General features: G+C 62.4%; 3 protein-coding genes across 6 annotated transcripts in view; 1 reads left to right on the plus strand and 2 right to left on the minus strand.

The window, feature by feature from the left end:
* Nucleotides 1–35: 35 nt before the first annotated feature.
* On the minus strand, nt 36–10387 carry SF3A2 (splicing factor 3a subunit 2). Of its 2 annotated transcripts, XM_027085672.1 has the most exons (10): nt 10224–10387; nt 5499–5663; nt 3908–3979; nt 3120–3166; nt 2811–2920; nt 1797–1846; nt 1576–1716; nt 1030–1098; nt 487–943; nt 41–444 (listed from the first exon to the last, which is right to left on the minus strand). In XM_027085672.1, the coding sequence occupies exons 2-10, from the start codon at nt 5622–5624 to the stop codon at nt 164–166; spliced, it is 1353 nt and encodes a 450-aa protein (XP_026941473.1). In that variant the 5' UTR covers nt 5625–5663; nt 10224–10387; the 3' UTR covers nt 41–163. The 2 variants fall into 2 exon arrangements, with proteins under 2 accessions (XP_026941472.1, XP_026941473.1); XM_027085671.1 differs by having other exon boundaries at nt 36–943.
* Nucleotides 10388–10770: 383 nt separating this feature from the next.
* Nucleotides 10771–13177, plus strand: PLEKHJ1 (pleckstrin homology domain containing J1). 3 transcript variants are annotated; one of them, XM_027085673.1, is made up of 6 exons: nt 10771–10974; nt 11074–11141; nt 11303–11369; nt 12262–12352; nt 12448–12511; nt 12599–13177. In XM_027085673.1, the coding sequence occupies exons 1-6, from the start codon at nt 10881–10883 to the stop codon at nt 12662–12664; spliced, it is 450 nt and encodes a 149-aa protein (XP_026941474.1). In that variant the 5' UTR covers nt 10771–10880; the 3' UTR covers nt 12665–13177. The 3 variants fall into 3 exon arrangements, with proteins under 3 accessions (XP_026941474.1, XP_026941475.1, XP_026941476.1); XM_027085674.1 differs by having other exon boundaries at nt 10804–10974; nt 12262–12371; XM_027085675.1 differs by having other exon boundaries at nt 10804–10974; nt 12262–12357.
* Nucleotides 13178–17543: 4366 nt separating this feature from the next.
* The window catches only part of DOT1L (DOT1 like histone lysine methyltransferase), a 50657-nt gene continuing 41087 nt past the window's right edge, over nt 17544–27113 (minus strand). Inside the window, 10 exon segments of the mRNA XM_027085668.1 lie at nt 17544–18210; nt 18921–19215; nt 19217–19851; nt 20236–20300; nt 22785–22990; nt 23074–23651; nt 24356–24485; nt 25626–25772; nt 26125–26260; nt 26412–26896. Of these exon segments, the coding sequence (XP_026941469.1) occupies nt 17630–18210; nt 18921–19215; nt 19217–19851; nt 20236–20300; nt 22785–22990; nt 23074–23651; nt 24356–24485; nt 25626–25772; nt 26125–26260; nt 26412–26896 (3258 nt within the window). The 3' untranslated portion in view covers nt 17544–17629.

Here is a 27113-nt window from a genome sequence, read left to right on the forward strand (position 1 = left end):
CCCGCCCGCCGGCCAGCCCACACAGCAGTGCGCTCCAAGGTTAGCAGAGACTCTTTAATGGGCTCTGGGAACACGGCCCAGCCCTGTACAAAAAACTCAACTTCACTCTGCGGGGGGGAACACAGGAAAACAAGGCCAGACTTGCTGGGACAGGGGTGGCTTTTCAGTTGGTGGGGGGAGGGGGAGGAATGTTCCCAGGGCCTTCGGAGGGCAGCGGGGGCCTCAGCATCGGAGGCATGGGAGTTGGGGGATGCACCCCGGGATTTGAGGGGTGAACTCCAGGAGGCTGGGGATGGACCCCAGGAGCTGGAGGATGGACCCCAGGAGCTGATGGGTGGACCCCAGGAGGTGGGGGGTGGACCCCAGGAGGCTGGGGGTGGATCCCTGGGGCTGGGGGGTGGACCCCGGGAGCTGGAGGATGGACCCCCGGGGCCTGGGGGTGAACTGCAGGAGCTGGTGGGTGCACCCCTGGGGCCTGGGGGTGAACCCCAGCAGATGGGGGAGGATGGACCCCGGGGGCTGGAGGGTGGACCCCTGGTGCTGGAGGGTGGACCCCTGGGGCTGGGGGATGGACCCCCGGAGCAGGGGGGTGGACCCCAGATGCTGGTGGGTGGACCACTGGTGCCGGTGGGTGGACCCCAGGAGCTGGGGGGTGCACTCCAGATGCTGGGGGGTGGACCACTGGTGCTGGGGGGTGGACACCGGGAGCCGGTGGGGGCAGCTGAGGAGGGCCCGGAGGCCCCGAGGACGCAGGCCCACTGGGCGGCATGGGGGGCAGGGGCAGGCCTCCTGGCGGGGGCGGGGGCAATGACTCGGGCAGTGGTGGCCGAGGGGGCAAACCATTCATCAGCGGGGGTGGGGGCCGCTTCACCCCAGGAGGCCCTGCAGGGAGGCTCGGCGGGGCCGGTGGCTTCTCCATCTTAAAGTGGAACTGGAGGAAAAACTGGACAGAAAGGAGAGGCTGAGCGTGGCCCCTGGGCCTCGGGCTGGGAGAAGGTTCGGCAACTGCCTGGACCTGCAGTGACTCACCTGCTTAGTTTCCCGGTTCCAGTGAGTCCAAAACTTGCCTTCAGCCTTGTCAATCTCCCTGCTTGGCACCTGCGTGGGGTGGAGCAGGGGGCAGAGACGGGCCTTCAGGACCACGAGATGGCCTGGCTGAGGAGGCCCTTCTGTGAGGGGACAGGGTCTAGCTTAGGGGTAACAGAGTCGACTGATGTCCTTGCTCCACCGCTCAGCAAACCTGCAAGCCCGAGAAAGCCGTGATCTATGCTATGCCATTAACGTCCATCTGGGGACCAGATCCGGTCATGGAATCCATGAACAGCCAGCAGCAGGGACACCTTACTGCTGGGGCCATGTCAGGGGTCTCTGCTTCTGGGCAGACACCCACCTCGATGCCCAGCCCCCGGCCCTCGCGCTGCCTTGTCCTTTGCCACCCTCTCAAGAGGCAAGGGCCCAGAGGGTTACCCCTGGCCCTGGCAGGAAGGGGCATCCTGGAGTGGGCTGGAGGCCAGCTGCCCGGACGGAGCAAACTCCTCGGCCGGCTCCCCACCTCTCGGGGGTCCAGTGCGCTACCTTGAAGGCAATGGTCTCGTAGGGCTCGGCGGCCATGAGCAGGTACTGCCAGCGCCGGTCCGGAGGCTCAATCCTCTGCTCGTAGGCGGACATGAAGCGGTGGCGGGGCATGATGCCCTCGGCAATCTCGGGGTAGTCGATCTGTGGGGACACGGCCAGGTGGCAGCACCGCCTCTCAGGGAGCCCCTTCCCTCAGAACTGGGTCCCCAGCCTTTGCTCACCTGGAAGAGGAGGCTCTGCTGACCCATCTCCGTGTCCCTCTGCTTGGTCACTGCAACACAGGAGGTGTCAGGACCAGCTAAGGGGCCCTGGGGCTGGCCTAACACCACCCACAAACGGGAGAGCAGGCCTGGGGGTGGTCACCTGGCTGGGGAAGCACAAGAGCCATCCGCAGCTGGACGGGCACCACCCAGGGCTGGGAGGGCTGCACCCCGGGTGCCATCTGCCCCAGATCACACGGGTGGGGGTGGGGGTGGGAGGGAGACCTCCTCACTGCCCGCCCCCCTACCTGGGGAGCATCGAGTGTGAGGGTCAAGACTGTGCCCCCACTTCTGGGAGAGGGTGCCCACTGCCAGAGCTCTGTGGCTTTGGGCTGCTTTCCACACGGGTGCTCAGTGTCTCCCCGCTACACCCAGGAAGACGCCAGACGGCCTGGACTGGCCAGAAAGCCTGTGGTGGCCTCCCCAGGGAAACAGTGCCATCCCTGTCCTGGCTCACCAAGCAGGCCCACCCCAGGGCCTTTGCACGCCACGCCCCGAAACGCCACCCACACGCAGGATGTCCCCACCTTAGCAGGACGCCTACCAGGTGGCCTGCCGTCCCCCCCGCCCCGGGCACACGGTCTCCTGTATCCCCTGTGCTCCAGCTGGGCCGCCTGACTGGCTTTCCGAACCAGGTGACACAGGCGCTGCTGCACGCACAGACCCTCCCCCTCCCCTTCCTTTCTCCTCAGGTGAAGAAGAGCCAGCACCCAGTTCCGTGGTCAGAGGAGAGAGCCACACCAGGGCTCGCGCTCACGTCCCACAAGCTCACCCACCTTTGCTAGGAGCGTAAAGAATAACGACACTGCTCCTCCTCCGGCATGTGTGTGAAAGTTCACGGTGGGAAGGCGGTCCCAGCCCCCAGGGAAGAAAGCCCTCTGACAGGAAGCCACTCCCCAGAGGCGGATGGTGTGGGTGTGGGTGTGGGTGTGGATGGGTGTGGGGCTGCCCGCCAAAGCCACAGAGCATCCTTACCTTTGTAGCCCGGGCGGCCGATCTTCACGAACTTCTTCACCTCCACCTTGACCTTCTCTGGCGCCGGCTGGGCGGGGGCCTCCTTGGCCTCCTTGGCTGCTCGCCGGGCCCTGCAGGTGGGACGGACATGGGGCTGAGGCCCCTCCATACAGGCCGCCAAGGCCATAGGCCCAGGTGCCAGGAGTGCCACCCCCCCGCCCTGCCCCAGCCAACCTTGGAGCTTCGAGGTCAGGGGGGACGGGGGTCAAGTGAGGTGACAGCTCTGGTGGGGGTGAGCGCCGGGCATGGGAAGGGGCGCGAGGTACTCACAAGTTGGTCTGATGCTTTTTCCCTTGGGTGTGCGCGAGGTAACTCCCCTAGAACGGGAGAGGGACGCACAGCTCAGGACAAAGCGAGCGGGGAGGTGCCGATAGGCACCCAATCGCTGCTGAGTAGACGAGCGCTAGTGGGTCTGCACACAGGGGAACGAGACCCCCAAAAGCCGGGGGTGAGGCAGGCCTCTGGAGGGTGCGACGCGGGCAGTCTTGCAGCTGCTGGGGTGCAGTGTGGGCTGTGGACACTGCTTGGAAGTGGTGGGGAAACCCGGGAGTGATCATGTCCCGTGATTCCATCTCCACGATGCCCCAGGGATGAAACACGCGAATCAGTGGTTCTCAATGGGGGCCGGTGGTGGGGGCGGTTTCTGACCCCCGGGGACAGCATGCCCAGGACGGTCCTCCCCGGAGGATGAGCAGCCCCAATGCCGCGGGGAGACCCTCCCATATCGGGCTGTTCAATTCAGTGCTGCCGACCGGGGCTGGCAACCACCAGAAACAAAGCACGTCCTCCACACGAGAAAAGGGACAAAGGGACCTACTCGTGCCAGGAGAGGGGCCCAGTGTGAGGGAGCATCAGACTCTCGCCTGCTTCAAAGGCGCAAACTAGAGCCACACCGGCTAGACTTCACGACCCCGACCCTGACGTGGAACGTCCCAGGGTGTCCCCACGTTCCCAGATACACATCTGTGGCAACGGTGCCACCGGTAGTGAAGGACTCGCCAAGTCCACAGCAGCACAGGTGGGGCGGGGTGGGGGGTGGGGCAGGGGCGGGGCCACACCTCGTTGTTGTGCAGCGTCAGGCACAGCTTGCACTCGTAGGAGCCCAGATGGTTCTTCATGAAGTAGGGGTCCTGCGGAGGAAGCACGCTTGTTATGCGGTGGGAGGGGCCCTGGGGACCCCGCACAGGCGCTGAGAGAACACCACTCTCTTCAGGGCAAACGCTCGCGGCGGGGGAGGGGGCCCAGAGGACAAGCAGGAGCCCCCCAGGCAGCACCGCAGAGCCCACTGGGTGGGGCTGGGGCTGACCACACGCCCCTGCAGCAAGCTCGGGGAAGGGTCCTCCGGGAGCCCCGGCCCCACGTCCTCGGCAGCCTGGGGTCCAGGAGGCAGAGCCGAAACAGCACCGCTGCTCGTGCATCTCCATGGCGCCGACCAGGCCAGCCCTCCTCGTGCCGCAGCACAGCCTGACGTGGGCAGAGAAGCAAGCGGGCCAACCCGAGGCCCTAGGAGACCCCGTCTCTGCACATCCCGTGAGTGGGGCAGGGGCTCCAGGGCCAACTGGTGACCACTCAAGAGGCGCAGAGCAGACGGCAGGGGTTCAGGTCCCAACTCCACTGCCCAGAGACCGTGTCGTCATTGGCGATGACAATCCCACCCTCAACTCTGTTTCCTCATCTGGAAAATGGGAAGAGTAACAGAACTGACCTCCCAGGCCAGGCCTCTGAGGGGCTTTGGGAGCGTCCGGCACACGGTGCGGGCTCGACACACCTCAGAGCGTTTCAAAGTCTAAGAGGACCTATACACTGAACACCAAGGGGCACATCGAGGGCAACTCTGCCTCCAGGGTCCACTGGGCAATGTCTGGGGACGTCAGTCGTTGTCACGAGTTGGGGGCTCCTGGCATCAAGTGTGGAGGTGAGGGTGCTGCTCCACACCCAACAGCGCCCGTGACGGCCCCCACGCCCCAGGGAATGACCGGGCCGCACCTCCAAGCTGAGAAACCCTTAGTCAGTTATTCGCGAAAACCTTGAGTCTGCTCCCTGCTCACGCTGGACACCAGGATAACTCCCCGATGCTCAGCTGGTGTAAACCAGGGGGGCCCCCATCATCTGTATCACCTCCTCTCCCTCCCACTCAGGTGTGGACTGAAATGTGTACAGCATCCCAGGACCACAGAGGTCAGGTGGTCATGGAACCCAGTCTCCTGGGGTCAGTGGAATCCCTATCCCTGGGGTCTCACCGGAGGTGATTCCGCCCCCCAAGGGACACTGAGCGACATATGGGGACATCTGTGGCCACTGTGACTGGGGAGCTCCTGACATCTGGCGCGGGGGCAGGGCAGGGATGCTGCTGCACACCCCACAGCGCCCAGGGGGACCCACATACGTATCCCCAGGGCCGAGGCAGAGGCCTGTCTCCCTACAGCTCTGTACGGATAAGCTGCTGTCTTTCGCTGCCCGTGGTGCCATCAGGGCCCCCACCACTGGCGACTCCCCACACCTCTGGCTAAGTATAGCTTCCTGTGCTAACAGACCCTTCAAACGTGGGGCTACGAACAGCAGCCGGCCTCTGGTGGACACTGAGAGCTGCCACTCCAGGTGAAGCTCCCTGGTGCAGGGTGGGCACAGGCGGCGGGAGGGCACGTGTACCTTGTTGATGTCGATGGTTTCCAGGGCCAGCTGCCGGAGGCGCTCCCTACGGTCCCGGTTGCTCTCAGAGGAGGAGGCCACGCCCCCACTCCCGGTCTTGCCTCCGGGGCGATGCTGGAAGTCCATGGTGAGGACCTTGGGGCTCTACCAGACCAGAGAGGAAACCTGTGGAGGCCAAGGGGCGGCTGTGAGGCTGCGCAGGAGGCCTCGCCCTCCTGGTTCAGCCTCATCCCCCAGAGCTCTCGCAGCTCTCAGCCTCATGCCCACGCTTTACCAAGTCTCTTCCAGTGGCCGAGGGTCCACTATGGGCCAGGCACATGGAAATGAGGAAGAAGGAGAAACAGGGCATCTCCAGGTGACCTGGTGGGTGGACTGAGGAAGTCCCCCCAGCCTGAGGAGTGCAAAGGCCCAAGCACCCGAAATGGCAAAGGGCAAAATGAGACCAAGGTCTCACTAATTAGTCTCACCTCCTCCAAGAAGCCTCCCCAGACCACCCAAGCCCATGCTGTTCACTCCCTTCTCTGAATTCCCTTTCTGATTGTCTTACACTTATTTCTCTCAGCCTAAATTCTGCTTCTCAGGCTCAGCTGTACATTTGCTGGAAACAAGGAACACATCTACCAACCTATCCCCCCGCCACTGCCTAACGCACAAGATGTTCACGGCTCGTTCGCGGCTGAGGAAGGCTCTCCCGAGCCCTTGATGTCTCTTCCAGCCCAGCCACTGTTTCCCACCCTCCTTCAGGCTCAGCTCAGACCCAACCTCCAGGAACCTCTCTCATCTTACACTCCCTTTCCCACTGGTCAATGTTGGCCCCAGGCCCCTGGCATCTTGTCTCTGTTGGGGTAAATTCACAGGGATGGGGCCCAGGAGTGACTATGACCCCTGCCAAAGATGGCCCCATCTCAATCTCAAGGGTTCCTGGACGTGTCACCTCACGGGGCAGAGGAGACTTTGCAGGTGGGGTTAAGTTACGGCCCCTGAGAAGGGGAGGACCCTGGATTCCCCAAGGGGCCTAGTGTCATCACAGGGTCCTTATAGGAGGGAGGCAGGGGGTCAGAGACAGAGAGAGACGGGAGATGCTGCGCTGCCGGCTGTGAGGATGGAGGACGGGCCGCGAGCCAGGGATGCGGCGCCTCTAGAAGCTGGAAAAGGTGGAACCGATGCTCCCCTGGAGGCTCCAGAAGAAATAAAGCTCAGTGAGACTCACAATGAACTCCTGACCTCCAGAGCTGCATCATGAACTTAGGTCGTTTAAGCCACTAAGTCGGTGGTGGTTTGCTGCACCGACCACAGGAAACTAACAGTCCAGGCACCAGCCAGCTGTGCCACCGACCGGCAGTGTGACCTGATGAGTTTACAAAAACCTCACACGTGGTGAGGCTGCAGAATCCCAGGACTAGACTTTTTATTTCACGCCAAGTCCACCCAGAGCCGCCAACTGGTAAAGGCAAAACACTACCAGAGCCAAGAGTTCCAGTCAGTTTGGGGGGAGCCCAGTTTCTCCTCAAGCAGCCAGAACAAGCTCTTGTCCTAGCCGGGAGTACGCGCCACAGGTGTCGTGAGAGCACCTGTGGAGAGGATCCGACTGGCTCAGGAAACCCAAACGCAAGCAAGTACTTAATCACTCACCACGTTACAGTGAGTGCCAGTAGCTATCAGAGACTGAGATGAGGCCAGAGAGAAAAGGGGCCAGGTCCATCAAAACCCATCTGCTAGGGCTTCCCCGGTGGCGCAGTGGTTAAGAATCCGCCGGCCAATGCAGGGGACATGGGTTCGAGCCCTGGTCTGGGAAGATCCCACATGCCACAGAGCAACTAAGCCCATGCACCACAACTACTGAGCCTGCGTTCTAGAGCCCGCGAGCCACAACTACTGAAGCCCGCGTACCCAGAGCCCCTGCTCCACAACAGGAGAAGCCACCGCAATGAGAAGCCCACGCGCCACAACGAAGAGTAGCCCCCGCTCGCCGCAACTAAAGAAAGCCCGCGCAGCAACGAAGACCTGATGCAGCCAAAAAAAAAAAAAAGACAACAAAAAACCCACCCGTTAAGCAGCAGGCAACACCCCTTCCCCTGGTCTGTGTCCAGCAGGCAGGAGACCCAGCTGGTGCTCCCAGCCCAGGGGAGATCAGGAGTCTTTTCTGGGAAGAGAGCACCAGAGACAGTATTCTCAGACACTGACAGTTGGGGGCCCCCCACACTCCCCAAACCCCAGCACTCTGCCAGGCCCACTGAGCTCGCTAGATGAGAAGCACTACTCTCCATGCAGACTGGTAACTTAACATAAACAGACGCAAAGAAACGTGTGTATCAGAGAAAAAAGAAACCTGGTGGAAACATCAATAGAAGATGTTAACGTCCTCCCGGATGACAGGAGACGTTATCACATCGTGAAACTAGAATAGATGCCAAATGTGAGCATGGTGAATTAAAACCAGACGAACCCTGAGACTTCCCTGGTGGTCCAGTGGGTAAGACTCCACGCTCCCAATGCAGGGGGCCTGGGTTCCATCCCTGGTCAGGGAACTAGATCCCACATGCTGCAACTAAGAGTCCGCATGCCACAACTAAGACCCGGTGCAGCCTAAATAAATAAACAAATAAAGTTAAAAAAAAAAATAAACCTTTAAAAGTAAATACGTGATGAACCTGACAAAACAATGAATACGAGCGCTTGAATGTAAGAGTTAAAGAAGGCTTTCATAATGGAGAACAGGAAAATGAACAACAATAACAACAATAATAGCAAAATAATAACAGGCAAAGCAAGAATCTAGAAATCACGAACTGAAAACAGAACGAAACGTGGGCACACTACTATATTTAAAATAGATAACCAGGGCTTCCCTGGTGGCGCAGTGGTTAAGAATCCGCCTGCCAATGCAGGGGACACGGGTTCGAGCCCTGGACCAGGAATATCCCACATGCTGCGGAGCAGCTAAGCCCGTACGCCACAACTACTGAAGCCTGCGCACCTAGAGCCCGTGCTCCGCAACAACAGAAGCTGCCACGACAAGAAGCCCGCGCACCGCAATGAAGAGTAGCCCCTGCTCGCCGCAAGTAGAGAAAGCCCGTGCGCAGCAACAAAGACGTGACAAATCCAAAAATAAATAAAATAAATAACTTTATTCAAAAAAAAGATAATCAATACGGACCTCCTGCATAACACAGGGAACTGTGCTCAATGCTCTGCAATGACCTATATGTGAAAAAAACCTGAAAAAGAGCGGACATATGTATGTGTATAAATCACTTTACTGTACGCCTGAAACTAACACGATGTCGTAAATCAACTATAGACCCACATAAAATAACAATTAAAAAGAACAAACGTGGAGAATATCATCAAAGGAATAACCTATGAAATAAAAGAAAATACCTCAGAACTGAAAGAACCTAATTTTCAGACAAAACCAAAAAAAAACACTCTCAAACGAAGAAACCATTAAATTTCACAGCACTAATGAAAACCTAAAGTTTCTACTAGACAGAAAGAAAATCAGAAACAAGAGGTCGGAAACCAGAACGGGACGAGACCCTTCAGGACAGCAGGGAACTCCTAAGACGGGCAATGCTTTCACAGCTCCCACCGGGGGCTTTTGATCTGGAACTTTACACCCACCCTTCTGCCTGTGAGGGTAAATAAAGCCGTTTTCAGCTAACCGAGAGCTCAATATAAAAAAATGAGTCGAGGGCTTCCCTGGTGGCGCAGTGGTTGAGAGTCCGCCTGCCGATGCAGGGGACGCGGGTTCGTGCCCCGGTCCGGGAAGATCCCAGATGCCGCGGAGCGGCTGGGCCCGTGAGCCATGGCCGCTGAGCCTGCGCGTCCGCTCCGCAACGGGAGAGGCCACAACAGCTAGAGGCCCGCGGATCGCAAAAAAAAAAAAAAAAAAAAAGAGTCGACTTCTTCAAAAACTACCTGATGAGCTCTGATGGAAGAAAGGAAGGGGAGTAGATGGTCACACTGAAAACAAGCCAGCCCAGGGGAGCCCGGACAACAGGTTCTAGGACAGCTACTCAGCTGCAAGGTGGGGCTCCAGTCCCGACCGGAGCAGGAGGATGACAGCTTTGAGAGGGAAGTTTCCACGGGGGAAAGGAAAAAAGACATCCATTTGTTTCAACCTGTGGGAAAATACAACCGCTAGGCGTGTGAGGTGAAAACGCTTTAAGTACAAAGGTTTAACAAGAAGCAAAGAAAATCAGGCGAATAGGAAAGGTGAAGAAGTTAATGAGCTTTGGGGGGCAGGAAGAAGAATGGTATAAGAAACCTAGACTGACAGGCGGGGAAGTCACTTAACCTCGGGGCTTCGCTTGCGAAACGGGCCCAGCTAACGGGCTCTGGTGGCCTCGGGCGCGGTGCCGGGCGCTCCGCCTCCGGACCTTCCTTTCCACTCGGTGGGCCTGGAACTGGGGCCGCCGTCACCCCTATCCAGGTGAGTCCCGGACCACAGAGCCAGCAAGCCAACGGACGAGTCCTCGGGCGCAGGGAAGGCGCCCCGGACCACGGGAGCCGCCACCCGACCCGACCCGACCCAATGGGCCTTTGCAGCCGGAGCTCCTAGCGGGCGAGGGTGTGGGGGTCGGGCCTGCCCAGCGCCGGGCGCGGGCGCGGAGCCGGCGCCCGCCCCCAGCCCGCGCCCCTGCCGAGGCGCCCCTCGCCTACTCCCCTCCAGGGAGCCCCTTGCGGTCGCCGCCCTAGCCCCGCGCGGCTCTTAACTCTCACCCGCGGCCGCACCGCCGTCGCTTGTTCGGCCACCACCTCTGCCGCCGCGCCGACTTCGTTCTGCACATGCGCGCCGCGGGCTAAGGAAGCACTTCCGAGGGCAAGCGGGGCGGGGTTCTTCCGTGTGCGCATGCCCGGCCCGCCCAGCGGCGCGGGCTAGACGCTTCGGAGGCTGGAGGACTGCGGGCAGCAGGAGTGCAGGCCGGAAGCCGAAGCGCGCGTGCGCACCGGCTCTCACTGTCCTTATCGTCGGCCAAACTCGCGCGGAGCCAGTTCTCGCGGGATAGCGAGTTGCTTCTCGTCTCCCACTCCCGTCCGCCTGTTCCCTTGAGTACTGGGCGCTATAGGTCGTGGGGGTGCTTTATCGTTTCCACCCCGGGTCCACCTTGTTGCTTAGTTACGTGACAACCGTCCATCTTGCCTACTGCTCTGTGCGCCCCACGAGGGCTCTACTCGGCCCCGGCGGCCCCCGGGACGCTTCTGCCACTCGCCGGTGTAGGACAGGCTGAGCGGCCCGGGAGCGCGCAGGCGTGTTAGCTCCGGCCGCGCTTCCGGGACGACGCCGTGGGACTCTTTTGGCGCCGGCAGCGGCGCGAGTGAGGACGGCGGCCCGGAGGGCGCGGCCCAGCGCTCCGCGTTCTGGGTCCCAGCGGCGCCATGCGCTATAACGAGAAGGAGCTGCAGGCGCTGTCCCGGCAGCCGGCCGAGATGGCAGCTGAGCTGGGCATGCGGGGCCCCAAGAAGGGCAGCGGTGAGCGGCCCGAGGCGCCGGAGCGGCCGGGCGGCCGGGCGGCCGGGGGGCGGGGGTGGGCAGCCGCGGAACGCGCGCGAGCCCGCCTTGTTCCCGCAGTGGTGAAACGGCGGCTGGTGAAGCTGGTGGTCAACTTCCTCTTCTACTTCCGGACGGACGAGGCGGAGGTAAGGCGGCGGGGAGGGCGGGGTCGGGGTTGGGGGTGGGGGTCGGGGTTGGGGTCCGGAGTTGGGGGGGGGCGGCCGCAGTTGGGGGGCGGGGTGTGGAGTCGGGGGCGGGGCGGGGGCAGGTTCCCGGTGCCCGCCCCCATGCCCCTGTCTGCCCCTAGCCCGTCGGAGCCCTGCTGCTGGAGCACTGCAGAGTCACTCAGGAAGAGCCCAGCGGCTTCTCCATCAGTGAGTGCGGCCTGGGGCGAGGCTACTTGACCCCGTCCCGCCCCGGCGCGACCCCGCCTGAGTCCCCAGAGGCTGAGTCCAGTGTCCCGGGCAGCCCCACTCGCGCTGGCTCCTCTGGGTGGGGACCCAGGCCGAGCGCACTACCCCAGAGGCCGCCCTTGTCTTGTTGGGGAGCGCTGCCCTCTCGGGGTGGATGCCTCGCTGTAATTGTTTTATTTCTCCTGGGATCAGGGCCCTGTGCTGGGGGACTGGGAGGATTCTCCTGGGTCGTCTTGAGAGGGTGGGGTCTGCAGGCGAAGACGGAGCTACTAACTAGTCTTCTGGGGAGGCTGCAAGAGTGCCACAGACTAGGGGGCTTAAACAGCAGAAATTTATTTCTCTCAGTTTTGGGGGGCAAGAAGTGTGACATCAAGAGTGTTGGCATGGCTGGTTCCTTCTGAAGGAGAATCTGCCCCCATGATCTCTCTCCCGGCTTCTGGGGGGTCGCTGGCGACCGTTTTCACTCCATCTTTGCCTTCCTTTTCATGGGATCTTCTCCCTTGTGTGGTAGTGTCCAGGTTTCATTTTCTTAAGAACACCAGTCCTGTTGGATTAGAGGCTCACCCTAGTGCAGCGTGACTTCAGCTCAACTGCTTGTAACTACTTAGACCTGCAGTGATTCCACATCCGGATAGATTCATAGTCCTGGGAAATGTCTCATGTTTTTTAAAACTCGAACATACATCTTTTGGGGGACACAGTTCAACCGACGCCCAGCTGGTGGGAAGCAGTGGGCCCAGGCGGGCCGGGGCTGGAAAGGGGACAGTCGTGGACAATGGCAAGAGGAAGTTGAGGGCTGGGTGGGGGGGAGGTGGGAGCGAGCGGGGACAGATGGGGGCTACTCCTTCCGCAGGCTTTCTAGAGGACCCAGAGAGAAAGTATCACTTTGAGTGTTGCAGTGAGGAGCAGTGTCAGGAGTGGATGGCTGCTCTGCGTCGAGCCAGGTGGGGTGCGTCGAGCCAGGTGGGGTGCGGCCGCCTTGGGGGCCTGGGGCAGGGGCGGGGCAGGCCCTGTGGACTCACACCACCCTCCTCCCTAGTTACGAGTTCATGCGGAGGAGCCTCATCTTCTACCGGAATGAGATCCAGAAGATGACTGGCAAGGTGCGCGTGGGTGCAGGGGTGGGAGTTGGGGGTCTTCTGGGCCTAGGCTCATGCCGTCCCCCCCCCCACCATCGTCCACCCACACAGGATCCCCTGGAGCAGTTCGGCATATCAGAGGAGGCCAGGTTCCAGCTGAGCGGCCTGAAGGCATGAGTCTGGGTGTGGGGCTCCTCAACTTTCCTGCTGGGGGCTGGATGAACCCTCCCTGGGTCCCCGGTTTCTTGGCCAAGCCTGGATTTGTCGTGGGAGGTGTCTTGGTTTACAGATTTTAAAAGCCCCAGGATCCGCAGGGCCTGCCTTTTTGAAGAAACAATCCAGCAAGCCCCTACTGGATGCACTGGGACCCACTGGACTGTGGCACCTCAGTGCCACATGCTGCTGCCAGGGGACAGGTGTCCTCTCCCAGGAGCTGTGCCCAGCCCCTTGGGTGCGTCCATCCAGGCCTGGCAGGTGCCTGAGGCTGGTGCAACTCTCCTGCCCCGTGCAGGCTGAATGTACAACATTAGGTGATGCTGTGAAGGGCGTGGGCCCATGCTGGGGCTGCTGTGAATTCTCCTGCTGAAGGGGCAGGCCCCGGCCGGACGCCTCTGGGCAGAGCTGGAAGGTGCGCCTTTCGGGTGGCCAGTTTGTTCTGTTCAAATAAAGGTACCTCTTTTTCACACGGGACGGCGGTGCAGTGAATGCAGAGAGGGACCTCTGTCCTCCGCAGGCTGCCGGTCCCGCAGAGTCACAGCGGGGTCCTGAGGGAAGTGAAGCCCTGCCCAGGTTCAAGGTTTAAGTGCCCAGTAGGAACAGAGGAGAGGAGGCCTAGAACCCAGAGCCAGGAAAGGTGGGGAGGCTGGGGCCCAGCCCACAGGGCCTCTGGGGCTCACAGGCCTCCCTCCGAGTGCAGGCGGGACTTCGGGAAGGGTTTTGTTGGTGGTGTGAAAAGTACCCAAGCAGTCGGTTTCAGTTAGTCAAGGAGAAGGCCCACCCTGGGTGGGCCTGACCTAGTCAGGTGTTGGCCCTGAAGGAGGGGTTGGGCCTCCCTGAGGTGGGGCTCACTGTCTGCTGTGGTCACAGGGCCTGCCTTCCGGAGCAGGTGGGGCTTCTGCTGGGAGTGACCGTCCTCCCCAACTGGGGATGGCTATCACGGCCCGGGACCCTCTTTGCGCTCCAGGACCTTGCCATGTCACGGTCGGGAAGAAACACTGCCACCAGACCAGGTTCAAGTGAAAACAGGTATTTTATTACAGCGTCTACAGGTGGAAACGCAGTGCAGTGGGGTTCCCTTGGGAAGAGGGGGTGGAGCCAGCGCCCCAACTGAAACATAAGCTACCAGAACAAGAAAGCAAAGCCCGTCTCCGTTACAAACCAAGGCAGGGATGCGAGAGCCAGCGTGGATGGATGTGTAAATGAGAACAAACAGTCCTAACTGTAGACGGGCCGGCTGGCAGGATAAATAAGGGCAGTGGGGGGGGGGGGCTGGTTCTTAAATAGGTCACGATTCATAGCTGAACAGAGAACGCATCCCCTGACTGGAGGCTGTCCTAGTTGTTAGGTTTTCCTGAGCAAAGCGACAGCAGCCGTCAGACCTGGAGCACCCGCGTCGGCAGCAGCGGTGGGGCTCCCGCAGGGCCGCTCCCCACGCACGCCAGCCGGCGCCCTACTCCCGTGGCTGGCGTCAGCAGCGGCGCTCAGGCTGGGACCGGAGGGTGGGTGTGGAGAGGCCGAGCTGGGCCCCGCTGTGGGGCAGGCCCTGCGCGGGTCGTCCGTCCCCTGGTGCCTGCGCGTGCGTGCAGAGGACAGACGCGGCGCGGTGGTCCTCCCGAAGTGACGCAGTGTTTGTACAGTGTCCTTTGTTCAGATGGGGGCTCCGCTGGCAGCGCCGTAGCTTTCTCGGGAGCCCTGTGTTCCTGACACGGGGAGGGGAGCCTCTTGGAGAGGCCGGGGGCCGGGGGTCAGGACAGCACCGTCGTGCACTGGGAGCACCGACCTGGGGGGAAGGGGGGCAGGGCGGGCGGTCACAGGAGGAAGGCTCCGTCTCTAGCCTGATTGCTGCCCCACACAGTGTAGAGGTGGCTGCAGGCAGCGCACTGGCCCGCTCTGACCCTTGTGGCCTGCGTCCCGGGGGTCAGGAAGCGGGGCCGGGCCTCGGCCACCACACCGACCCCACTCAAGGGCAGGCAGAGGACCCGTGGCGTCCACCTCTGAAGGGTATGTGGAGTCGGCCAGGCCGGGGAAGGCTCACGTTAGGCCACCACACAGAGGCCCACCCTCCCACGCTCCTTGACGGGTGCCGCCTGGGTGGCAAACACCTGAGGATGGGGCTCCGACTGCCCACGCTCAGCCCTCGCTGGGGCGCCCACCTTTGGCCGATGTTGGCCCTTTCGGGGGACCGAGAGCTTCTCGGGAGGCACACAGACAACATTGCCCCACCCAGGGACCCAGGACCAGTCACAGGTGCTGTGCTCGAGGGACCAAGAACCCTACCGGCCACCTCGGAGCCTCAGGGAGCAGCCCTCCTGCCCGGCCACCCCAAGCGCATCCCTTCCCAAGCACCACCGTGGCCGCTCGGGTGGAGCAGGTGTCACCCCAGCAGGGTGGGCAGGAGGGCCCTGGGCCAGTGCCGCTGTGCACTTGAACAGGCGGGAGGGTTTCCCCTCACTTTCCTTTCCTCCTTTTCTCTTTAGTTTACTGTGTATTCGTCATACAGTCTAAAAATAAATGAAGTCCGTCTATGAAATTTATAAATTTTCATCACCTCTCTATAAAATACTGTCACCTGTCAGCGTGACTCCCTTGTAGACAAAGCAGGCACCCACAACTAACCCGCCTGCGTCCCCGGCCACCACAGGAGCCGACCCTGGGGGGGGGGGGGGGCTGCGGCGTGAGCCCAGGGCGAGCAGAGGCGTACAAAAGTAAATGCACCTGTCACACAAGTGAGCCAGCCAGCCAGGCAGCAGAGTCGGGTACCAGACCCTCCTCACAAGCACCACTGAGAACGGGTCCCCTCCTCGAGGCTCCGCCACCGCAGCCTTGCCGCGCAGGACTGCCGTTCCGATGCCAAAGGCGCCATCCCGAGGGCTGAGCCGAGGCCGTTCACAGTGATGGCGGGGCGGGGCGGGCCTCCACCGGAGACGCCGCCTTTGGTATGGGAAGAGCGGCGGGAATGAACACGCCAGGCGCTAGGACCTGGCGTTGGCGTGGTCAACCTCGAGAGTCAGCACCAAGAGCACGTGGAGGCGCGAGCCTGGCGACGAGATAGCACCGGGCCGGCTGCCAGCGTCTCCGCGGTGGGCCGGTCCTTCGGCGATGTCTTTACATATATTCTCTCATATAATATAGTATCTACATCTCTCGATAGGTTGCCTTCACGACTTCGGTGAAATAAAATAAGTCAAAATTGTTTATACTTTTTAAAAAACGATAAATACTTTATCTAAGACTATCGACAGTACAGGCTGGAGCCAGGCCCCAGCGCGCCGTCTCCGCAGCTGTGCGCGGCGCTGATTCACAGTAGAGCCTGTCCTCTGGCCTCCATCCGTCCTCGCCGTCCTGCGGGGGGCCCCGCGCCGCCAGCCCGCCCCATCCTTGCATAGTCTCGCGGTTGAGGTAGAAATCCTAGTTACCTGCGGACACGGCGCGGGAGGAAAGGCAGCATAGCGTTAGCCTCGCGCCCAGACGAGCCCGTCGCACCCCCAGGCCAGGGCGCCAGAGCCACCTACGGACGGACGGACGGACGGACGACAGACGGCAGACGAGGTGGTGGCAGCACCCTGAGCCACGCCTCTGGGCCCTGTCAGAGGCAGGAGGTCCTGTCCCCAGGCCCTTCCAGTGCGTGTGGGGCGCTGGCTGGGTCCTGGCCTCCCCTCCTCCCCAGGAGACCCTCCCCGGTCCCCACGCCGGGCAGCGCTCCAGGACAAGCCTGCATGCCCCAGGAGTGAGGCCGGCGCGGCCAGGACGGCAGGCAGGCAGCGTCCACTGTGGGCCTGGTCCCCGACCTCCCAGTGCACGTCTGCCCTCTCCAAGCTCCTCTGACGGCGCGAGGCCACTGCAGGCTGAGCCGCCCTACCTTCTGGGCTTTTCCAACAACCGAGGCACAGCCCATCCCCAGGCCTCGGGTAGGGCTGTCCACTGACCTGCACCCTGACCAGGAGGCCGTCAGACTCCAGCGGCCTCCCATCTGTTTCCACTTAAAAACACGACAGCCAGCCAAGGACGGCAGGCAGGACCCCCGCTCCAGTCCTGGCCCCAAGGGGATGTGGACATGGCACCAGCAGTGGCCAGGCCAGCTGCACCGGGGCCCAGGACCCTCCCTGGAGGCCTCGCAGACACCTGCCCCCTCCAGCTCCCGAAAGCGGGCCCTTCCTACGCTTGTCTCCGCTGACCCCCACACGGACGGTCTGAAAGGCAGCCCGTGCGCCTCGGAGGCCGGAGGAGCCGGGCCTCGGCCACAGCTACAGAGCCCCGCCACCGGCCCGGCGTTCCTGCCTGTGGGGCTGGCGCCACACTCACCCTGCTGCCCATCGGCCCCTGCAGGCAGGCCCTCTAGCTAAGGAGCCCAACAAACGCGACCCCCACGTCCAGAAGGCCTGCCGTGTACCAGGTGCCTTAAACGCGTTGAGCTCTCCCCAAACCCTCACAAGGCGCGTTTATGGAAACGGGCTGAGGGGCCCAAGAGCGCACACAAAGACAAAGCTGGGATCCTGAGCTGCCCCCATGACCCCACGCCGGGGCTGCCCAGGTCCCAGGCTGCTGCAGACGCCAAGCCTAGGGCGGCGGCAAGCTCGAGCTAGGCTCCACCCGGCCAGGACGCCAACCCTGACTGACTGACTCCTCCTGGCCCCCTCCCTGGGCGACCTGGGGGGAGGGTCCACCGGCAGCGGCGGAGGGGGCGGGGCCAGCCACACCCTCCCTCTCTCTGCTCTCGCCGCCCGGGTTCCCTTGCCTCCCTGGCTCTTCGCCTTCGCACCTCCCGGCCGCAGGAGAGCAACCTTGGCCCCCGGGCCCCTCCACGGAGCCCCGCGGGCCCGCCTGTTTTCTGCAAAGGAAGGTCAGTTCAGGTTCTCGTATGGGCCGCCTGGTCGAGCTCTAGCCTTACCTTACAGAATACGAACTGCTAGCTAAGCAAGGTCTTTATCGCGGCTTAACCCCCGCAAGGCGCGCGGCATACGGAGGTGGCATGCCAAGGGAAACCCACACGGCGGGCGGCCCCGTGGAGCTGGCCTGCGGGATCACGGGCGCGGCCTGGGCCAGGGCCAGCCCGGGCAGGGGCGGGTGGTGCACCGTGAAGGAGGGGCGGGACACCTTGTGCGGAAGTGAGGCGAGCTTGATGGACAGAGAGGCGTTAGCAGGCGGCACAGAGGCAGCAGAGGAGGCAGGTAAGAAAGCTTGGTTAGCTGGGAGGGACGCGAGGTTCTGCAGGAGCACGGGCTCAGAGTTAGCCGGGAGCAGCGCGGGGGGCGGAGGCAAGGCGGCGTTAGGAGGGGGCGGGGCGTGGAGGGCGGGCGGCCCCAGAGGGGGCCGGCCCAGGTGCGGAGGGGGCGGGGCCGGCCTCGGCTCCGCAGGGGGCGGGGCCTGAAAGGAAGAGGCCGGGGTGCTGGCCACCGCCTGCAGCGGGGTTAGGCTCAGCGTGGCGCTGCGACATGCAGCCCCACTGCCGAAACTGGCTCCAAACGGATGAGCGGAGGCGGGAGGCACCGCGTGGTTAAAGGCACCTGCAAACAGGAGAGAAAAACCCAGCTTCAACAGGCGGGCATCACCAGCCAAGCCAAGGAAGGCGCGCGGAGAAGGGGAAGCCGACGGCGGCTGCAGCTCCAGCTCCGCGTGCGAGCGGCACAGGTGAGGGTGAAGCGCAGGCAGCGGGAGCGCAGGCGCTGGGATAACCTGCAGGACGGCTCCCCTCCCCTCCCCTCCCCAGCCCAGCCCCGGCGCCCGTGCCCGGTGAGGGGCCGGCTGTGGCTCCCTGCACTCCTCTCCACCCCGCACGCGCCACGGTGCATTTGGCGGGCGCCGCGGCCCTTGGTTCTTCCCCAGCGCCGGCCCCAAGGCTGCCCAGAGCCCGGGCTGCGTCAGGCCTGACAGGTGACCTCCGCGGGGAGGAAGGAGAGAGCTCCGTCTGGCGCCAGCTCCCCTGAGAGCGAGAGGGACGCCGTCAGACCAGAGAGCGTGGCACAGGCCGACTCACGCCTGAGCGCTCTGCCCACACGACAGTCACGTCTGCGTTTCGCGAAAAGGAACGAGGTGACGGGTGCAAAGTGGACCCAAGGGGATACGCGGGCACAGCCTCTCCCCCCTCAGGGGGCCCTGGAAGGGAACCTGCAAACAGCGGTGGTTAAACCCAGCGGTCCCGGAGGGCGCCGGTGAGAGCATGCGGCCCGCGGCCCATCCCCCAGCGGGTCCCGCACGGCCAGAGGGCGCTGCCTACCTCCGACTGCACCGCCGGCCACCCCGGAGGAGAAGCTGCCCATGGCGTGCGAGTTGGTCAGTCTGGTGGCGGCGGTTGAGACGTGCACCAGGCCGGCGGCGGGCACGGAGCTGAACAGGGACTGCAGCACAGACGGACCCAGGTTGGCCTGCAGGGACATGGGGCCCAGTGCGAACTGCGGGCCGGGGGCGAAGGCGCCCAGGAAGGGGCGGTGGGTCTGGGCGGACGGGGCCGTGCCCCCTGCCGAGGACGCCGCCGGGGCAAGGCCCGGGCCGCTGAGGAGGCCCCCGGGGGGGGGTGGCAGCGGCGGCGGCAGCAGCAGCAGCAGCGGCCATGAAGAGGTTGTGGCCGTTCTTGACGTCGGGCTCGCGGTCACGGCCCTTGCCCGCCTTGCCGTGCGTCGCTGAGGCCTTGTCCGCGGGCCCGCACACAGGTGGGCCCCCCTCGCCCTTCGGGGCCAGTCCGTCCAGCTGTCTCTTGTTCACGAAGGGGCCGGGGTCTGCGGCGCCGCCCTCCTTGCCCCGCGGGCCGGGAAAGCTCAGGGGGGTGCCCAGGCCGGCCGCCTCGGGGGCCTTGTGGGAGAGAGAAGCACCATCGCTGAAGCTGTGTAAACTGAGGTCGGCCGCCAGGCCCCCGCCCAGGGCGAAGCTGCTGGCGGGATGGCTGCTGGGGCTCAGCCCGCCCGCCCCCGGCAGCGCGCCTGGGAAGCTCTTCCTGGGGTGGGCAGCCAGCTTGGCATCAGCCGCGCCAGGTTCCTCCAGGCCGGGCCGGAAAGCGAACAGGGAGTTGTGGCTCAGAGCGGAGGCGGCCTGCAGCGGGCTGTCGGCTGCCTTGGCCAGGCCGAGGTCGGAGATGGGCGAGAAGGTGGACTTCCACTTGCTGCTGTTGACCGGCTCGCTGGCTGGCACCTTCCTTCCCGCCAGGCCGCCCCCTGCCAGGAGAGGCAGCGGCTATGAGGCCTGGGCTGGGTGGGGCAGAGCGGAAGCTACGGGGACCAGACCACCGCCGGCTCGGAATGACCCCCGCCCCCAAGACAAGCCCCCATGGCGGAGGACGGGGCAGACCTGGCGAGGGTGGGGCCGTGGGAGAAACTCAGGGAGCAGGGCTGCTTGTGCGGGAGGGCCAGCGTGTCAGCACAGAGCACCACATGTGCCCCATCTACCCAGGCAGCACCCAGAGCGCCCGCCATGTCCACAGGGAAAGGGGCCAGGAGGCCGGGCGGCACCCACACCACCCAGGGACCACTCTGGAAGCCCCGTGTGGCTCCTCAGAGGCCGGGCACCAAGGACTCAGGCATCGGGAGCACCAAACTCACCATTTTCCAAGGTTTTCGGAGGAGATTTGCTTTCTAAGGAGATGGTTGCAATTTTTCTCTCAATTCTATTAGGAAAAAAAAAGAGATGATAAATGTTTGCAATCCACGGGCACACCAGAGCGCTATACGTTTACACCAAATTGCCCAGCGGGGTCAGTAAGCCAGCAATGCATGACCCGCTGTCAGGGCCCCCGGGCGCCCCCATGCCCGTGCGGTGGCACCTGTGCCGGCACGATGACGGCTGTGGTGAGAGCCAGGCCCCGGCGGAGGAGCAGGGATGCCGTTTCCCAACACGCAAAGACAGCCGCGAGTCCCAGACAGAACTGTCTCCATGCTTAACGTGCTCTCAAGCTCTAGGAGACCGCGTCGTCCACAGAGGCAGATGCGCAGCACCTAGCACGTTAACTCCCCAGCAAGCTGTACCCATAGCTGTACCGAAGTACAGAGCAGTGTGTGCTTCATGTGTCAGGATTTTTGTGGACCGTCCCGAAGAACTATGACCTCCAGAGACACAGAACTCGCCAAAGAATCCAGAACTTGTAAAATGTACTTTTCGTATGTGGAAGGGTAAGTCAACAAGACACTGAAAACACAGGCAACTGAAGAAAACACAGGGACGTCCCCCGGCGGTCCAGCGGGTAAGACTCCGTGCCCCTAGTGCAGGGGGCCCGGGTTCGATCCCTGGTGGGGGAACTCGATCCCACATGCATGCCGCAACTAAAAGTCTGCATGCCGCAACTAAAGATCCCACATGCCGCAACTAAACATGCCACAACTAAGACCCAGAGCGACCAAAATAAATAAATTAAGAATTGAATAAAATTAAAGAAAGGGACTTCCATGGTGGCGCAGTGGGTAAGAATCCGCCTGCTGATGCAGGGGACACGGGTTCGAGCCTGGTCTGGGAAGATCCCACAGGCCGTGGAACAGCTAAGCCCGTGCGCGACAACTAGTGAGCCTGCATGTCACAACTACTGAAGCCCGCGCGCCTAGAGACCCTGCTCCGCAACAGGAGAAGCCACTGCAATGAGAAGCCCGTGCACCTCAACGAAGAGTAGCCCCCGCTCGCCGCAACTAGAGAAAGCCCTCACGCAGCAACAGAGACCCAACGCAGCCAAAAATAAATTAATTTTAAAGAAAAATAATAATAAAGAAAACACAGATACACAACACACGGGATCTTGTCAACACTGAACACTCTTATGCCTCAAAGGACACCAGCAATGGAGTGAACACACCACCCACAGGACGGGAGAACACAGCTGCAGATCCCGTACCTGACAAGGGATCCGGTACGTAGACGTCTAAAGAACTCTCATGACATAACAACAGCAGCACAAGACAACCCGACTCAAGAGTGGGGCCGGGACCTGAACAGACATCTGTCTGAGGAACAGATGATGCTGAGTGTCGTCGACTACGAGGGAGATGAGGTCAAAACCATGGCGACACCACCACACCCTCACAGAAATAGCTACCGTACTAAAAACAAACCCAGAAAATAACAAGTGCCGGTGAGGATGTGGAGAAACTGGCACCCTTGTGCATGCTTGGCAGCAATGTGAGATGGGGCAGCTGCCGTGGAAAAGTCTGGTGGTTCCTCAAAACGTTAAACCCAGACTCGCCACATGAGATCCAGCAATTCCACGCCTAAGTACTGGGTAAATTGCAAACACGTTTTCAAGTAAAAACACATGTAGTATAGGGACGTTCATAGCAGCACGATTCACAACAGCTGAAAACGAAGCAACCCAAGCGTCCACGGACACACGGTGGATAAACAAAACGTGATATATACACACAGAAAGGAAGGAGGTTCTGACACCTGCTACACCACGGATGAACCTGAGGACAGGATGCTCAGTGAAATAAACCAGACACAGGACACACGCTGCCTGATCCCACTCACGGGGTCCCTAGAGGAGTCAGATCCACAGAGACAGGAAGTAGATTGTGGGGGCCAGGGACTGGGGGAGGGGCTGGGGAGTCAAGTGTTTAAGGGTACAGGGGTTCTTTCTGTGGTGATGAAAATGTTCTAAAACCGACAGCGGTGATGGCTGCACAACCCCACGAATATGTCAAAGACCACTGGGTCGCACGTTTCAAGCGCGCAGTGTGGTATATGAATTATACCTAATAAAGCTGTTATTGAAAAAAAACCCAGGAAGAAAGCACTCTTCACCGTCAGCTGAGTGGACACCAGGCACTGATGGGAGCCTGCACGCCTGCCTCTTGGCTCTGCGCTGTGGCGGCCGCCCTCCCCTTCTCTCTGCCACCAAGAAACACCCGCCTCGCGCCGCCGCCCCGGGAGCTACAGACTCAGGGGTCAGCCCTGCCCCACACGCACGTGGCGAGAGGCTCTCAGATGCCCTGGGCCCTTCACGGGCTGTTTCTTACACAGTTAAAGTGAACGATCCAGGAAGGGGCCTGTCTGCTCCAGGAAGTGCCCCAAGTGAGGTCGGGACCCTGTGCCCACCACCCAGCAGCAGGTGGGAAGCTGCCTGCCCCGCGTCCTGGCCACAGGGACCTGCCCCGTCGGCCCCACTCGCCTGGCACTGCTGGGCTCGTCCTCAGAGCCCTGCTCCTCATCCGAGGTCAGCGGGGAATAGTGGGCCCCGTTGGTCTGGCTCAGGGGCTTCTCCTTCTTGAGCACGGGCGGCTGGTCGTTGTCCTGGTAAGGGACAGGCGAGCTCTTCAGGGAGCTCTCGGGGGACGAGATGGCCGTGATTTCCAAGGGCTGGTTGATGTTGCTGACCTGAGGGGTCAGACGCACAAGCCCGTCAGCAGGCCCCTGGAGCGCCCTGGACCTACCGCCCCCAACGCCACTCCCAGCCTCACCATGGAGTTGAGGTTCAGGGGGGACCCTGAAGACTGGGTGAAGAGGCCGGCGACGGACGGCAGGGCCCGGCGCTTGGGGGACACGCCCGAGCTGAAGCCGGGGGTCCCCGCCGCTGCCCGCTTCCTCCTGCCCCTCTTGCGGCTGTCCTGCCCGTGGCTCTGGCCGCCGTCACCGCGGGCGCCCGAGGACAGAGGGCTGTGCTTGCTGGAAGGTGACTGCTTGGCGCTGCTAGAGCCGGCCGAGATGGTGAAGACGATCCTTCTCTTGGCTTCACTCTCGGGATCCGAGAAGCCGGCCTCAGAGGGCAGGTCTCCTTTGCTGGTGTCGGGGAGCGGGCCCTGAGCGCCGAGCCGGGGACTGGCGCAGAGCTGGGGGGCGGGCGAGGCCGAGCCGCAGTTGCGGGGCTGCGCCAGCAGCGGGGGGTGCTGAGGGGTGGAGCTGCGGGACCCCACAGTGGCAAAGAGGCTTCCGGAGCTGGAGGACTCGTCCAGGGCGGGGGGCTCGGCTCCAGAGACGAGTGGTGCCGGGCTGCCTGCCAGGGCCCCACTGATGGCCACTGAGCCGGCATAGGCAAAGCCTGTAGGAAGGACACGCTTTCTCAGGGGAGCTCGTCCGGGAAAGGATGCCCACCTGGCCGAACCCGGCGGAGCGCAAGGAAGCTCAGCTCTCCGCATGCTCGGTGCCCAGCACCTTGAGACGGCACCACGGAACCAGGTTCGGGTGAGGACAAGTGGGGACCCCTGGGCCGTCACTTGTGTGCTCTTCCCACTTCTGGGCCTGGGTTGGTTGGGCCCTGGAGCTCACGCACAAGCCGGTGGACCCCGGGCACCACCAGCGGTGACGCCCTCCCCACGCGAGAGCAGCAGCGCCAGAGGCGGGACGCCCGTCCCAACAGCAGCCTCCTCACTGTGCTCTTTATCCCCAGAAGAACAGGCATAGATCAGGCCATGTGGACACAGGCAAGCAACCTGACCACACATGCCCGCTGCCCCCGATGGGATCCATGGCTGGGCAGTGGTGACAGGCACCCTCTAGGTCGCAGGGCCCCGCCCGGAAGCCTCACTCGAAGCTCTCTGAGGAGGAGCAGAACCGCTGGAACGCGGTTGGATGAGGACGCCATCGCCCAGAGGACTGGCATGGGCCCAGGCCGAACACAGCCAGCTGAGATGAGCAGAGCGGGACAGCCCAGCTCGGAGCCCCCGAGCCCCGGGCCACGCTGTGCAGCTGACATGCTGAGCCCACCCAGCACCTCTGGGTCCTCGCACGGGAGGGAGCCCTAACCTGCAGGGGCCAGGGCGAGGCTTCTGCTCCCAGCAGCGTTGCACCCGGAGCCGTGGGTGCCAGCACCCATCTGCTTCTCCAGTGTGGACGAGGACTCTCGGGCCTGCGGCACGGGGCTGGGGGTGCTTCTCTGCGGAGAGAAAATGCAGGTTCTCAGCTGATCCGGCCATACGCCACAGGACGTGCCAAGGGCCCGAGGCCACGAGCACGGAAGGGCAAGTGGCCGCTCAGGGTGTGAGCCTGGTGGGCAGCCACGGGAAGGTTCTCACGAGGTGAGGCACAGGTGTCTGACCTCGGTTCTAAGGGATGGCCCTGGCTAACAGGCAAGCATTGGGCCAGGGATAAATGGGCAGGGAGAGCAGTGAGGGCAGCCGTTATGATCTGACCCAGCAACTCCACTCCTACATGGAGCCAGACAACAGCAAGTACCCACACAAAACCCGCACACGCATGTCCTCAGCAGCACAATTCACAACAGCCCCGAAGTGGAAACACCCCAGATGACCACCAACAGGTGACGGATGCACACAATGTGGTCCGTCTGTATGGTGGAACATCTCTCAGCCACGAAAAGGAGAGAAGCCCTGACACTCGCTACCACGTGGATGGACCCTGAGAACACGATGCTCAGTGAGAGAAGCCAGACACAGAAGGACACACAGTCTGTGATTCCACTGACAGGAAATATTCAGAACAGGCAGATCCACAGAGACAGACAGTAGGCTCCTGGTTGTCAGGGGCTGGGGAGGGGATGGGGGTGACTGCTGGTGGGGATGGGCTTCCTTTTGGGGGTATGGAATGTTCTGGAACTAGAGATGGCTGCACGACTGGTGAATGTACTAAAACCCACTGCACCGAACACCTTAGGTGGGTGAGTTGTGTGTGAGTGACATCTCCATAAACACGAACAGCCCACTCCACAGGAGAGTGTCATTTCCAAGTCCATGCGTGTGACGCTGAATGCACATGTGAACTAGAAGGAAAGGGAGAAGTTTCTACAGAATCTGGAAGTTTTAGTCCCTCTCCGTTTGCACACGTCACCTTTTACTAAAAGGATCTAAAGTAAAAGTGGCAAAATGTTACTGGAATTAAATGTGGACATCAGACATTCTGTTTTTCTTGGGCATCACGGTAAGCTCCAAACTTAACCACGTGCAATTGAACAAGAAGGCTCTGGGCCTCGAGGGGAAAGAACAAGAGCACCGGCTCTCCTGGCGCCTACACACGGTGCCTGGGGACGCCAGGCTTCCAGGCCGAGGGCCTCACTCACCACCTTCTCGGCGCGGCTGGGCAGCACCACGCTGGCCAGAGGGATGCTGACTGGCAGCTTGCTAGGCTGCACGGTGCTGAGCGGGATGCTGACGGGCAGGCTGGTGATGGCCTCCCCACTGCTGGCGTAGGTGCGCTCCTTCAAACCCTGCAGACACACCACCGGGCCAGCCTGCTCCCGCTGACCAGGAAACTGGGCCTTGAGCACCGCCCCGAGGGACACAGCAGCCCTCCAACCAGTGACAAGTCACCCCCACCCCAAAGCGATCCTCCCGACCTGCCAGGGCCCCCACCCATCACCCCAGCACACACCCCATCACAGGAGTGCAACAGGCTTTTCCCTTCCCCTGTTGCTCAACCCGGCCTCTCCTTTCCCCAGAGACAATCCCACTCTTCCAGCCTCACCCCAGGGTTAGGGCGCGGCCAGGCAGCCTCCCACCTTCCCTCTCAGCCCTACTCCACCCCACGCGTGGGCACTTTCACAAGAGCGGTGGCCTCACCTTCTCACTGCTCTTCTCTCCTGTCATCTGCAAGGCCGCAGGGGACGAGGGCCGAGGGTCCTGTGGGCTCAGTTTGATGCCGTTGGCGATGCCAGGGCTCTGGTACGGGAGGCCGTTCTCCTTGGCATGCTCAGCTCTGGAAACGAGACGTGTCCTCGGTCATTTTCTGGGGAGCCCTCAGAGCCACAATTTTGCGTTCAGAGCTGGCCGCCTGGGCCTAACAACCCCCGAGATTCTCTTCCAAACTGACGATCCCCCGCTCAGAAGGCCCCCCACCACGAGCTCACCGTGAGTGCAGCTCGCTGGCGGTCGCCCTGCTGTTGGCTGTGTGGTCCTGGCTCAGGTGGCGCCGCAGCACCAGCTTGGCCGGGGAGAGCCTGGTGTAGTCGGGCAGGGCCAGGCCGGACAACTTCTCGAGCCTCGGCCGGCCACTGTGGTTCGGGGTGCAGGGCACGACCTCCTGGTCCAGGGGGGAGGCCAGGTACTGGGGGGTGTTCTGCTTGGGCGAGGGCCGGCTCAGCGCGCCGCAGAGCTCATAGCCGGCCGCGTGGCCGTTCATGGACAGCTCCGGGCTCATGTTGCTCAAGTGGGGCAGGGAGAACCTGGCACAGTCCAGCTCCAGGTGTGGCCGGCCGGGCTCGGCCTCCGGCTCTCGGCCCAGGCCACCCTTCCCGCGCAGGTGCAGGGACAGGGCGTCGTCGGGCGGCACGCAGGACTTCAGCTGCAGGAGCTCCTGCTGCCGCTGGCTCTTCTCCAGCTCCACAATGCTGATCTGGGGGACGAGAGGAGGCGTCAGGCCTGAGAGGCCCCATGCCCAGCACCTCACTGGCAGGGATGGTCGTGCAAGAGCGACAGGGACGTGGGCCGGCTAGTGTGACGGGCAGACGCGCCGGCCTGAGGAAGCGAGGGGCCCAGGCTCCGTGGCTGTCACTGTGACTGCGAGGGTAAGGTATCGGCCCCGGGGGCTGGGGCCTGAGGCATCGTTTGGC

Source organism: Aethalodelphis obliquidens, unplaced genomic scaffold (assembly GCF_003676395.1).
Source record: "Aethalodelphis obliquidens isolate GAN/ISIS:26980383/991018 unplaced genomic scaffold, ASM367639v1 scaffold53, whole genome shotgun sequence".
Lineage (NCBI taxonomy): Eukaryota > Metazoa > Chordata > Mammalia > Artiodactyla > Delphinidae > Aethalodelphis > Aethalodelphis obliquidens.

Coding starts and splice junctions, on each gene's coding strand:
- SF3A2 (XM_027085671.1), bottom strand. CDS start 5,624: ATGGACTTCCAGCATCGCCCCGGAGGCAAGACCGGGAGTGGGGGCGTG. Junction 1,847..2,810: donor CGGCCGCCCGGGCTACAAAG/GTAAGGATGCTC, acceptor CCTGTGTTGCAG/TGACCAAGCAGAGGGACACG. Junction 1,099..1,575: donor ACGAGACCATTGCCTTCAAG/GTAGCGCACTGG, acceptor CACCCCACGCAG/GTGCCAAGCAGGGAGATTGA.
- PLEKHJ1 (XM_027085673.1), top strand. CDS start 10,881: ATGCGCTATAACGAGAAGGAGCTGCAGGCGCTGTCCCGGCAGCCGGCC. Junction 11,142..11,302: donor TCCGGACGGACGAGGCGGAG/GTAAGGCGGCGG, acceptor GTCTGCCCCTAG/CCCGTCGGAGCCCTGCTGCT. Junction 12,353..12,447: donor GCTGCTCTGCGTCGAGCCAG/GTGGGGTGCGTC, acceptor CCTCCTCCCTAG/TTACGAGTTCATGCGGAGGA.